The 14,626-nt window shown below is 42.0% G+C and overlaps 1 protein-coding gene across 2 annotated transcripts in view; it reads left to right on the forward strand.

The window, feature by feature from the left end:
* RpL14 (ribosomal protein L14) overlaps positions 1-14,626 on the forward strand; it is an 80,966-nt gene that overhangs the window by 39,829 nt on the left and 26,511 nt on the right. For both annotated transcript variants that reach the window (XM_071683121.1, XM_071683120.1), the window contains exon 2: positions 1,457-1,558. In XM_071683121.1, the coding sequence (XP_071539222.1) occupies positions 1,457-1,558 (102 nt within the window). The remainder of the gene's footprint in view (positions 1-1,456; positions 1,559-14,626) is intronic.

The raw sequence follows: 14,626 nt of genomic DNA on the forward strand, positions 1-14,626 counted from the left end.
TTACTCTGGATGGACTGGTTTATCAACTGGGTAAGACACCAACCATTTAGTCATTAGTTACAGCACACCCTTGACATTCACTCCCTACACTAATAGCAACACAAAAACAACACACAAACTAAGTGTTCTCAGATTTGAACTAGACAGAATCCCTCAACATCCCTTATAGATAATGAGTCCACTCCACCTTGAACTATGCCATACCTGCCAGGTCTTTCACTTTAAAAAAGTATATATAAAAGAACTGCGAGCCACACAGAATAGTGTACTCAGAGCAGCCATTGGTTTTGTAACACCTAGAAGCATTCAGCACCTTCATAGTAAACTAAGATTCCAAAACATTTCCATCCTCAGCATGCTTGGTTTAGAATTATGTGCAACCCCTCCCACCCAAACCACTCTGTCAGTAACCACCATCCGTCAAGTAGAAATAAAAAGCTTACCCGTGCATCTGTAACCTCTGCTCACTGATCCTCCTCACCAACAAATTTAACACCAATAAAACACATACACACTGAAATAACCCAACACACACTAAACAGCCATCCTTCCAACACAGTCTTCAACTTTCAAGTGTTAAACTAACATATCTGACAAACGTCCATCAGAAACCACACTTCCCAGACAAACACAAATCACACTTTCATGCTTATACTCTGGACATCATACAGACACCATTTTGATATGGTGCAACTATCTTTCTATCTGTCTATATCTCAGATGCCTGTTCCAATTGGAACTTCCTCAAAGGGGTAGTCACGGCAACAAAGTCCATAACAAAAGAACTCCAGTGTCGCTTCGTAGCCTTTAGTGCCTCACCCTTAACAGGCCACTGGTAGAGGGCAACTCTGGTGCAATGTTTGCTGTGGCTTCTAGCTGATGTTCCCAATGGCTACTTCAGTTGAGTGCTTCTACCTAATGCTTGTCTAAATGTTCCTATGTTCTGCATCTATATACTGCTGCTATCATTTTGCCAAAAGGTGGGACTAGTGCATAGTGCTCACTGTTGGAAAGTCCAGTTATGAAGAATGAGATGCGTGACTTCATTGTAGTCTAGTGTTACATATGACAAGAAGAGATTGTATGTTTGTGAACAGAATACCAGTGGTCCTTGTGTTAGAGGCAGAAAAAAAAGAGCTGTCTGGGTTAGAGGAGTGCAACTTGACAACCACTAAAGTGGTGGCTTACTTAGCCATTGGCTGTCTTCCAGTTACTACCTACTTTGGGGAAACTACCATTAGAATAACAGAGTGCTTAATACTCTTTTGCTCTGGACATAGATGCATATACATTAACACAACAATGTATGACCTGTTGTCCTGACTGGTTGATGTGGCCAGCTTTTATGTAATTGCTTTTATGATAACATATGATTAGAAAGCCACATGCTTAATGAGTATTTGATGTTGGATACTGCTCTTTATAGTTTTCTAATTGTGTTAAATTTCATTTACAGACTTTCCGGAAGTTTGTTCAGATTGGACGGGTGGTCTACCTCAATGTAGGTCCATATAGGGGCAGATTGGCAGTCATTGTAGATGTTGTTGATGGTAATAGGGTAAGTTTACTTTCATGTTGACTTTTAAAGCAAAACTTTCCTACAATTGAATTTGCAAGTTCCTATTTTAGGAACAGATATCTTGTGTAATATACTGAAACGAAAGGTTTCAACCACATCCACGTCCCACATACTAATTCGTGGCTTTCTTTGATAGACCACTTATGTGCCACCACACCCTCTCTCACCACTACTTCCCTGGCTCCTATACCCTCCCATGCCACCAAGTCCCCTCCTTTTCTGGCTACCAAACCCTCCCACATCCTCTAGTTATCATGCTGCACCCACACCACTGAGCCCTCCAACCTTCTTTGGATAGCAAACCCTCTGTCACCACTAACACACCCTCACTCACCACTACCACTTCCTCCCTCCCTGGTCTCCAAACCTTCCCACACTACCACTACTGCCTTCACCCCAGGCCATCAAACCCTGAATGGCAGATGTAATTGTTCAGTGGTTTCAATATGTCATACCATATTTCCATTCGGAACATCCAGTATTGCCTGCACAGTCTTCCTTTTCAACATTGATGTTATTTGATACTTCCTTAGTTCTCACAACAAAGTACGCTAATATACCAAGTAGCACTCGGTATTGATGTTATTTGATACTTGCTTGTCAGTTCTCTCTCAGTATGTTCCTGGAAAATGGAGCACTAACTGAAATGGCTCTTGCTGGGGTCATTATAACATTGCATGTATGGAGAAGTGTTCCTGACTAAATGTTTTACCATTAACATATATACAGTATTGTAAATGAGGATTACAGGTATTAATACAGATTACGGTAACATAGCTTTATTAATTAACGAATAACAAATAAACATGTCGAGTGTTTTGATCGGGGTGGTGTGCAAAGTTACAGGGTCAGGGAGAATGGTTTGGTTTTGAGAAAAGAGGTAGTGAAAGCTTTGCGGAAGATGAAAGCTGGCAAGGTGATGGGTTTGGATGGTATTTCAGTAGAATTTATTAAAAAAAGGGGTTGTCTTTGTTGTTGATTAGTTGGTAAGGATATTCATTGTATGTATGGATCATGGTGAAGTGCCTGAGGATTGGTGGAATGCATGCATAGTTCCATTGTACAAAGGCAGAGGGGATAAAGGTGAATGTTCAAACTACAGAGGCATAAGTTTGTTGAGTATTCCTGGGAAATTGTATGGGAGGGTATTGATTGAGAGGGCGAAGGCATGTACAGAGCATCAGACTGGGAAAGAGCAGTGTGGTTTCAGAAGTGGTAGAGGATATGTGGATCAGATGTTTGCTTTGAAGAATGTGTGTTAGAAATACTTAGAAAAACAGATGGATTTGTATGTAGCAGAAGAAGAGATGGATTTGTATGTAGCATTTATGGATCTGGAGAAGGTATATGATAGGGTTGATTGGGGTGCTTTGTGGAAGGTCGTAAGAGTATATTGTGTGGGAGGTAAGTTGCTAGAAGCAGTGAAAAGTTTTTACCTAGAATGTAAGGCATGTGTACGAGTAGGAAGAGGAAAGTGATTGGTTCCCAGTGAATGTTTGTTTGCGGCAAGGGTGCGTGATGTCCCCATGGTTGTTTGATTTGTATATGGTTGGGGTGGTTAGGGATGTGAATGCAAGAGTTTTGGAGAGAGGGGCAAGTATGCAGTCTATTGTGGATGAGAGGGCATGGGAAGTGAGTCAGTTGTTGTTCACTGATGATACAGCTCTGGTGGCTGATTCGAGTGAGAAACTACAGAAGTTGGTGACTGAATTTGGAAAAGTGTGTGAAAGAAGAAAGTTGAGAGTAAATGTGAATAAGAGCAAGGTTATTAGGTTCAGTACGGTTCAGGGACAAGTTAATTGGAATGTAAGTTTAAATGGAGAAAAATTGGAGGAAGGTATGTGTTTTAGTTATCTAGGAATGTACTTAGCAGCGAATGGAACCATAGAAGCAGAATTGTCGCAAGGTGGGGGAGGGGGTGAAGGTTCTGGGAGCAATGAATGTGTGTGGAAGGAGAGAAATTTATCTTGGAAAGCAAAAATGGGTATGTTTGAAGGAATAGTAGTTCCAGCAATATTACGTATATGGTTACAAGGTATAGGATTGATAGGGTTGTATGGAGGAGGGTGGATGTGTTGGAAATGAAATGTTTGAGGGCAATATGTGTTGAGGTGATTTGATCGAGTTAATAATGAAAGGGTAAGAGATATGTATGGAAATAAAAAGCGTGGTTGAGAGAGCAAAAGAGGATGTGTTGTAATGGTTTGAACATATGGAGAGAATGAGTGAGGAAAGACTGACAAAGAGGATATATGTGTCAGAGATGGAGGGAAGAAGGAGAAGCAAGAGACCAAATTGGAGGTGGAAGGATGGAGTGAAAAAGATTTTAAGCGATAGGGGTCTGAACATACTGGAGGGTGAGAGGCGTGCAAGGATAGAATGAATTGGAACGATGTGTTATACTGAGGTCAGCGTGCTGTCAATGGACTTAACCAGAGCATGTGAAACATCTGGGGTAAACCATGGAAAGGTCTGAGGGGCCTGGATATAGAAAGGGAGTTGTGGTTTCAGTGCATTACACATGACAGCTAGAGGCTGAATGCGAACGAATGTAACCTTTTTGTCTGTTTTCATGGCGTTACCTAACTGAAGCAGGGGGTAGTGATGCTATTTCCTGTGGGGCAGGGTTGCGCCAGGAATGGATGAAGGCAAGCAAGTATGTATATGTGTTTGTATCTATATGTATATATATTCTTTTCTTTTAAACTATTTGCCATTTCCCGCGTTAGCGAGGTAGCGTTAAGAACAGAGGACTGGGCCTTTTTTGAATATCCTCACCTGGCCCCCTCTGTTCCTTCTTTTGGAAAATTAAAAAAAAAACGAGAGGGGAGGATTTCCAGTCCCACGCTCCCTCCCCTTTTCGTCGCCTTCTACGACACGCAGAGAATACGTGAGAAGTATTCTTAATCCCCTATCCCCAGGGATAATGTGTGTGTATATATATATATATATATATATATATATATATATATATATTTTTTTTTTTTTTTTTTTTTTTTTTTTTTTTATACTTTGTCGCTGTCTCCCGCGTTTGCGAGGTAGCGCAAGGAAACAGACAAAAGAAATGGCCCAACCCAACCCCATACACATGTATATACATACGTCCTTACACGCAAATATACATACCTACACAGCTTTCCATGGTTTACCCCAGACGCTTCACATGCCCTGATTCAATCCACTGACAGCACGTCAACCCCGGTATACCACATCGATCCAATTCATTCTATTCCTTGCCCTCCTTTCACCCTCTTGCATGTTCAGGCCCCGATCACACAAAATCTTTTTCACTCCATCTTTCCACCTCCAATTTGGTCTCCCACTTCTCTTCGTTCCCTCCACCTCCGACACATATATCCTCTTGGTCAATCTTTCCTCACTCATTCTCTCCATGTGCCCAAACCATTTCAAAACACCCTCTTCTGCTCTCTCAACCACGCTCTTTTTATTTCCACACATCTCTCTTACCCTTACATTACTTACTCGATCAAACCACCTCACACCACACATTGTCCTCAAACATCTCATTTCCAGCACACATCCATCCTCCTGCGCACAACTCTATCCATAGCCCACGCCTCGCAACCATACAACATTGTTGGAACCACTATTCCTTCAAACATACCCATTTTTGCTTTGCGAGATAATGTTCTCGACTTCAACACATTCTTCAAGGCTCCCAGGATTTTCGCCCCCTCCCCCACCCTATGATCCACTTCCGCTTCCATGGTTCCATCCGCTGACAGATCCACTCCCAGATATCTAAAACACTTTACTTCCTCCAGTTTTTCTCCATTCAAACTTACCTCCCAATTGACTTGACCCTCAACCCTACTGTACCTAATAACCTTGCTCTTATTCACATTTACTCTTAACTTTCTTCTTTCACACACTTTACCAAACTCAGTCACCAGCTTCTGCAGTTTCTCACATGAATCAGCCACCAGCGCTGTATCATCAGCGAACAACAACTGACTCACTTCCCAAGCTCTCTCATCCACAACAGACTTCATACTTGCCCCTATTTCCAAAACTCTTGCATTTACCTCCCTAACAACCCCATCCATAAACGAATTAAACAACCATGGAGACATCACACACCCATGCCGCAAACCTACATTCACTGAGAACCAATCACTTTCCTCTCTTCCTACACGTACACATGCCTTACATCCTCGATAAAAACTGTTCACTGCTTCTAACAACTTGCCTCCCACACCATATATTCTTAATCCGTTCCACAGAGCATCTCTATCAACTCTGTCATATGCCTTCTCCAGATCCATAAATGCTACGTACAAATCCATTTGCTTCTCTAAGTATTTCTCACATACATTCTTCAAAGCAAACACCTGATCCACACATCCTCTACCACTTCTGAAACCACACTGCTCTTCCCCAATCTGATGCTCTGTACATGCCTTCACCCTCTCAATCAATGCCCTCCCATATAATTTACAAGGAATACTCAGCAAACTTATACCTCTGTAATTTGAGCACTCACTCTTATCCCCTTTGCCTTTGTGCAATGGCACTATGCACGCATTCCGCCAATCCTCAGGCACCTCACCATGAGTCATACATACATTAAATAACCTTACCAACCAATCAATAGTACAGTCACCCCTTTTTTTTTTTAATAAATTCCACTGCAATACCATCCAAACCTGCTGCCTTCCCGGCTTTCATCTTCTGCAAAGCTTTTACTACCTCTTCTCTGTTTACCAAATCATTTTCTCACTTTGCACACCACCTCAACCAAAACACCCTATATCTGCCACTCTATCATCAAACACATTCAACAAACCTTCAAAATACTCACTCCATATCCTTCTCACATCACCACTAGTTATCACCTCCCCATTTGCGCCCTTCACTGAAGTTCCCATTTGCTCCCTTGTCTTACGCACTTTATTTACCTCCTTTCAGAACATCTTTTTATTCTCCCTAAAATTTAATGATACTCTCTCACCCCAACTCTCATTTGCCCTTTTTTTCACCTCTTGCACCTTTCTCTTGACCTCCTGTCTCTTTCTTTTATAAATCTCCCACTCAATTGTATTTTTTCCCTGCAAAAATCGTCCAAATGCCTCTCTCTTCTCTTTCATTAATACTCTTACTTCTTCATCCCACCACTCACTACCCTTTCTAATCAACCCACCTCCCACTCTTCTCACGCCACAAGCATCTTTTGCGCAATCCATCACTGATTCCCTAAATACATCCCATTCCTCCCCCACTCCCCTTACTTCCATTGTTCTCACCTTTTTCCATTCTGTACTCAGTCTCTCCTGGTACTTCCTCACACAAGTCTCCTTCCCAAGCTCACTTACTCTCACCACCCTCTTCACCCCAACATTCACTCTTCTTTTCTGAAAACCCATACAAATCTTCACCTTAGCCTCCACAAGATATATATATATATATATATATATATATATATATATATATATATATATATATATATATATATATATATTATCCCTGGGGATAGGGGATTAAGAATACTTCCCACGTATTCCCTGCGTGTCGTAGAAGGCGACTAAAAGGGGAGGGAGCGGGGGGCTGGAAATCCTCCCCTCTCGTTTTTTTTTTTTTTTTTTAATTTTCCAAAAGAAGGAACAGAGGGGGCCAGTTGAGGACATTCCAAAAAAGGCCCAGTCCTCTGTTCTTAGCGCTACCTCGCTAACGCGGGAAATGGCGAATAGTTTAAAAGAAAGAAAAAGATATATATATATATATATATATATATATATATATATATATATATATATATATATATATATATATATATATATATATATATATAAAACACTTCACTGGAGGAAGTGAAGTGTTCTAGATATCTGGGAGTGGATCTGGCAGCGGATGGAACCATGGAAGTGGAAGTGGATCATAGGGTGGGGGAGGGGGCGAAAATTCTGGGAGCCTTGAAGAATGTGTGGAAGTCGAGAACATTATCTCGGAAAGCAAAAATGGGTATGTTTGAAGGAATAGTGGTTCCAACAATGTTGTATGATTGTGAGGCGTGGGCTATGGATAGAGTTGTGCGCAGGAGGATGGATGTGCTGGAAATGAGATGTTTGAGGACAATGTGTGGTGTGAGGTGATTTGATCGAGTAAGTAACGTAAGGGTAAGAGAGATGTGTGGAAATAAAAAGAGCGTGGTTGAGAGAGCAGAAGAGGGTGTTTTGAAATGGTTTGGGCACATGGAGAGAATGAGTGAGGAAAGATTGACCAAGAGGATATATGTGTCGGAGGTGGAGGGAACGAGGAGAAGAGGGAGACCAAATTGGAGGTGGAAAGATGGAGTGAAAAAGATTTTGTGTGATCGGGGCCTGAACATGCAGGAGGGTGAAAGGAGGGCAAGGAATAGAGTGAATTGGATCGATGTGGTATACCGGGGTTGACGTGCTGTCAGTGGATTGAATCAAGGCATGTGAAGCGTCTGGGGTAAACCATGGAAAGCTGAGTAGGTATGTATATTTGCGTGTGTGGACGTATGTATATACATGTGTATGGGGGTGGGTTGGGCCATTTATTTCATCTGTTTCCTTGCGCTACCTCGCAAACGCGGGAGACAGCGACAAAGCAAAAAATATATATATATATATATATATATATATATATATATATATATATATATATATATATATATATATGCCTTCTCCAGATCCATAAAGAAGGCATATGATAGAGTTGATAGAGATGCTCTGTGGAAAGTATTAAGAATATATGGTGTGGGAGGCAAGTTGTTAGAAGCAGTGAAAAGTTTTATATCGAGGATGTAAGGCATGTGTACGTGTAGGAAGAGAGGAAAGTGATTGGTTCTCAGTGAATGTAGGTTTGCGGCAGGGGTGTGTGATGTCTCCATGGTTGTTTAATTTGTTTATGGATGGGGTTCTTAGGGAGGTGAATGCAAGAGTTTTGGAAAGAGGGGCAAGTATGAAGTCTGTTGGGGATGAGAGAGCTTGGGAAGTGAGTCAGTTGTTGTTCGCTGATGATACAGCGCTGGTGGCTGATTCATGTGAGAAACTGCAGAAGCTGGTGACTGAGTTTGGTAAAGTGTGTGAAAGAAGAAAGGTAAGAGTAAATGTGAATAAGAGGAAGGTTATTAGGTACAGTAGGGTTGAGGGTCAAGTCAATTGGGAGGTAAGTTTGAATGGAGAAAAACTGGAGGAAGTAAAGTGTTTTAGATATCTGGGAGTGGATCTGGCAGAGGATGGAACCATGGAAGCGGAAGTGGATCATAGGGTGAGGGAGGGGGCGAAAATTCTGGGAACCTTGAAGAATGTTTGGAAGTCGAAAACATTATCTCGGAAAGCAAAAATGGGTATGTTTGAAGGAATAGTGGTTCCAACAATGTTGTATGGTTGCGAGGCGTGGGCTATGGATAGAGTTGTGCGCAGGAGGATGGATGTGCTGGAAATGAGATGTTTGAAGACAATGTGTGGTGTGAGGTGGTTTGATCGAGTAAGTAACGTAAGGGTAAGAGAGATGTGTGGAAATTAAAAGAGCGTGGATGAAAGAGCAGAAGAGGGTGTTTTGAAATGGTTTGGGCACATGGAGAGAATGAGTGAGGAAAGATTGACCAAGAGGATATATGTGTCGGAGGTGGAGGGAACGAGGAGAAGTGGGAGACCAAATTGGAGGTGGAAAGATGGAGTGAAAAAGATTTTGTGTGATCCGGGCCTGAACATGCAGGAGGGTGAAAGGAGGGCAAGGAATAGAGTGAATTGGATCGATGTGGCATACCGGGGTTGACGTGCTGTCAGTGGGTTGAATCAGGGCATGTGAAGCGTCTGGGGTAAACCATGGAAAGCTGTGTATGTATGTATATTTGCGACACATATATGTTCTTGGTCAATCTTTCCTCACTCATTCTCTCCATGTGCCCAAACATATATATATATATATATTTTTTTTTTTTTATTATACTTTGTCGCTGTCTCCCGCGTTTGCGAGGTAGCGCAAGGAAACAGACGAAAGAAATGGCCCAACCCCCCCCCATACACATGTATATACATGCGTCCACACACGCAAATATACATACCTACACAGCTTTCCATGGTTTACCCCAGACGCTTCACATGCCTTGCTTCAATCCACTGACAGCACGTTAACCCCGGTATACCACATCGCTCCAATTCACTCTATTCCTTGCCCTCCTTTCACCCTCCTGCATGTTCAGGCCCCGATCACACAAAATCTTTTTCACTCCATCTTTCCACCTCCAATTTGGTCTCCCTCTTCTCCTTGTTCCCTCCACCTCCGACACATATATCCTCTTGGTCAATCTTTCCTCACTCATCCTCTCCATGTGCCCAAACCACTTCAAAACACCCTCTTCTGCTCTCTCAACCACGCTCTTTTTATTTCCACACATCTCTCTTACCCTTACGTTACTCACTCGATCAAACCACCTCACACCACACCTTGTCCTCAAACATCTCATTTCCAGCACATCCATCCTCCTGCGCACAACTCTATCCATAGCCCACGCCTCGCAACCATACAACATTGTTGGAACCACTATTCCTTCAAACATACCCATTTTTGCTTTCCGAGATAATGTTCTCGACTTCCACACATTCTTCAAGGCTCCCAGAATTTTCGCCCCCTCCCCCACCCTATGATCCACTTCCGCTTCCATGGTTCCATCCGCTGCCAGATCCACTCCCAGGTATCTAAAACACTTCACTTCCTCCAGTTTTTCTCCATTCAAACTCACCTCCCAATTGAATTGACCCTCAACCCTACTGTACCTAATAACCTTGCTCTTATTCACATTTACTCTTAACTTTCTTCTTTCACACACTTTACCAAACTCAGTCACCAGCTTCTGCAGTTTCTCACATGAATCAGCCACCAGCGCTGTATCATCAGCGAACAACTGACTCACTTCCCAAGCTCTCTCATCCCCAACAGACTTCATACTTCCCCTCTTTCCAAAACTCTTACATTCACCTCCCTAACAACTCCATATACATGGGGTGTTCAGTGTTGTAAATGGAAATGGTGAAGAGCTTGTAGATTTATGTGCTGAAAAAGGACTGATGATTGGGAATACCTGGTTTAAAAAGCGAGATATACGTAAGTATACTTATGTAAGTAGGAGAGATGGCCAGAGAGCGTTATTGGATTACGTGTTAATTGACAGGCGCGCGAAAGAGAGACTTTTGGATGTTAATGTGCTGAGAGGTGCAACTGGAGGGATGTCTGATCATTATCTTGTGGAGGCTAAGTTGAAGATTTGTATATGCTTTCATAAAAGAAGAGTGAATGTTGGGGTGAAGAGGGTGGTGAGAGTAAGTGAGCTTGGGAAGGAGACTTGTGTGAGGAAGTACCAGGAGAGACTGAGTACAGAATGGAAAAAGGTGAGAACAATGGAAGTAAGGGGAGTGGGGGAGGAATGGGATGTATTTAGGGAATCAGTGATGGATTGCGCAAAAGATGCTTGTGGCATGAGAAGAGTGGGAGGTGGGTTGATTAGAAAGGGTAGTGAGTGGTGGGATGAAGAAGTAAGAGTATTAGTGAAAGAGAAGAGAGAGGCATTTGGACGATTTTTGCAGGGAAAAAATGAAATTGAGTGGGAGACATATAAAAGAAAGAGACAGGAGGTCAAGAGAAAGGTGCAAGAGGTGAAAAAAGGGCAAATGAGAGTTGGGGTGAGAGAGTATCATTAGATTTTAGGGAGAATAAAAAGATGTTCTGGAAGGAGGTAAATAAAGTGCGTAAGACAAGGGAGCAAATGGGAACTTCAGTGAAGGGCGCAAATGGGGAAGTGATAACAAGTAGTGGTGATGTGAGAAGGAGATGGAGTGAGTATTTTGAAGGTTTGTTGAATGTGTTTGATGATAGAGTGGCAGATATAGGGTGTTTTGGTCGAGGTGGTGTGCAAAGTGCGAGTGTTAGGGAAAATGAGTTGGTAAACAGAGAAGAGGTAGTAAAAGCTTTGCGGAAGATGAAAGCCGGCAAGGCAGCAGGTTTGGATGGTATTGCAGTGGAATTTATTAAAAAAAGGGGGTGACTCTATTGTTGACTGGTTGGTAAGGTTATTTAATGTATGTATGACTCATGGTGAGGTGCCTGAGGATATATATATATATATATATATATATATATATATATATATATATATATATATATATATATATATATATTTTTATACTTTGTCGCTGTCTCCCACGTTTGCGAGGTAGCGCAAGGAAACAGACGAAAGAAATGGCCCCCCCCCTCCCCCCCATACACATGTATATACACATGTCCACACACGCAAATATACATACCTACACAGCTTTCCATGGTTTACCCCAGACGCTTCACATGCCTTGATTCAATTCACTGACAGCACGTCAACCCCGGTATACCACATCGCTCCAATTCACTCTATTCCTTGCCCTCCTTTCACCCTCCTGCATGTTCAGGCCCCGATCACACAAAATCCCCTTCACTCCATCTTTCCACCTCCAATTTGGTCTCCCTCTTCTCCTCGTTCCCTCCACCTCCGACACATATATCCTCTTGGTCAATCTCTCCTCACTCATTCTCTCCATGTGACCAAACCATTTCAAAACACCCTCTTCTGCTCTCTCAACCACGCTCTTTTTATTTCCACACATCTCTCTTACCCTTACGTTACTCACTCGATCAAACCACCTCACACCACACATTGTCCTCAAACATCTCATTTCCAGCACGTCCATCCTCCTGCGCACAACTCTATCCATAGCCCATGCCTCGCAACCATACAACATTGTTGGAACCACTATTCCTTCAAACATACCCATTTTTGCTTTCCGAGATAATGTTCTCGACTTCCACACATTCTTCAAGGCCCCTAGAATTTTCGCCCCCTCCCCCACCCTATGATCCACTTCCGCTTCCATGGTTCCATCCGCTGCCAGATCCACTCCCAGATATCTAAAACACTTCACTTCCTCCAGTTTTTCTCCATTCAAACTCACCTCCCAATTGACTTGACCCTCAACCCTACTGTACCTAATAACCTTGCTCTTATTCACATTTACTCTTAACTTTCTTCTTCCACACACTTTACCAAACTCAGTCACCAGCTTCTGCAGTTTCTCACATGAATCAGCCACCAGCGCTGTATGATCAGCGAACAACAACTGACTCACTTCCCAAGCTCTCTCATTCCCAACAGACTTCATACTTGCCCCTCTTTCCAAAACTCTTGCATTTACCTCCCTAACAACCCCATCCATAAACAAATTAAACAACCATGGAGACATCACACACCCCTGCCGCAAACCTACATTCACTGAGAACCAATCACTTTCCTCTCTTCCTACACGTACACATGCCTTACATCCTCGATAAAAACTTTTCACTGCTTCTAACAACTTTCCTCCCACACCATATATTCTTAATACCTTCCACAGAGCATCTCTATCAACTCTATCATATGCCTTCTCCAGATCCATAAATGCTACATACAAATCCATTTGCTTTTCTAAGTATTTCTCACATACATTCTTCAAAGCAAACACCTGATCCACACATCCTCTACCACTTCTGAAACCACACTGCTCTTCCCCAATCTGATGCTCTGTACATGCCTTCACCCTCTCAATCAATACCCTCCCATATAATTTACCAGGAATACTCAACAAACTTATACCTCTGTAATTTGAGCAATCACTCCTATCCCCTTTGCCTTTGTAGAATGGCACTATGCACGCATTCCGCCAATCCTCAGGCACCTCACCATGAGTCATACATACATTAAATAACCTTACCAACCAGTCAACAATACAGTCACACCCTTTTTTAATAAATTCCACTGCAATACCATCCAAACCTGCTGCCTTGCCGGTTTTCATCTTCCGTAAAGCTTTCACTACCTCTTCTCTGTTTACCAAATCATTTTCCCTAACCCTCTCGCTTTGCACACCACCTCGACCAAAACACCCTATATCTGCCACTCTATCATCAAACACATTCAACAAACCTTCAAAATACTCACTCCATCTCCTTCTCACATCACCACTACTTGTTATCACCTCCCCATTTGTGCCCTTCACTGAAGTTCCCATTTGCTCCCTTGTCTTATGCACTTTATTTACCTCCTTCCAGAACATCTTTTTATTCTCCCTAAAATTTAATGATACTCTCTCACCCCAACTCTCATTATATATGTATATATGTAGGTATGTATATTTGCGTGTGTGGACGTGTGTATGTACATGTGTATGGGGGGGGGTTGGGCCATTTCTTTCGTCTGTTTCCTTGCGCTACCTCGCAAACACGGGAGACAGCGACAAAGTATAAAAAAAAAAATATATATATATATATATATATATATATATATATATATATATATATATATATATATATATATATATATATATATATTATCCCTGGGGATAGGGGAGAAAGAATACTTCCCACGTATTCCCTGCGTGTCGTAGAAGGCGACTAAAAGGGGAGGGAGCGGGGGGCTGGAAATCCTCCCCTCTCAATTTTTTTTTAATTTTCCAAAAGAAGGAACAGAGAAGGGGGCCAGGTGAGGATATTCCCTCAATGGCCCAGTCCTCAGTTCTTAACGCTACCTCGCAAACGCGGGAAATGGCGAATAGTTTGAAAAAAAAAAAAAAATATATATATATATATATATATATATATATATATATATATATATATATATTTCTTTTTTCTTTCATACTATTCGCCATTTCCCGCATTAGCGAGGTAGCGTTGAGAACAGAGGACTGGGCCCTTGAGGGAATATCCTCACCTGGGCCCCTTCTCTGTTCCCTCTTTTGGAAAATTAAAAAAAAAAAGTGAGAGGGGAGGATTTCCAGCCCCCCGCTCCCTCCCCTTTTAGTCGCCTTCTACGACACGCAGGGAATACGTGGGAAGTATTCTTTCTCCCCTATCCCCAGGGATAATATATATATATATATATATATATATATATATATATATATATATATATATATATTTTTATTATACTTTGTCGCTGTCTCCCGCGTTTGCGATGTATATATATATATTTTTTTTTTATACTTTTTCGCTGTCTCC

The sequence above is a fragment of the Panulirus ornatus genome, chromosome 35 (assembly GCF_036320965.1).
Source record: "Panulirus ornatus isolate Po-2019 chromosome 35, ASM3632096v1, whole genome shotgun sequence".
Classification (NCBI taxonomy): Eukaryota; Metazoa; Arthropoda; class Malacostraca; order Decapoda; family Palinuridae; genus Panulirus; species Panulirus ornatus.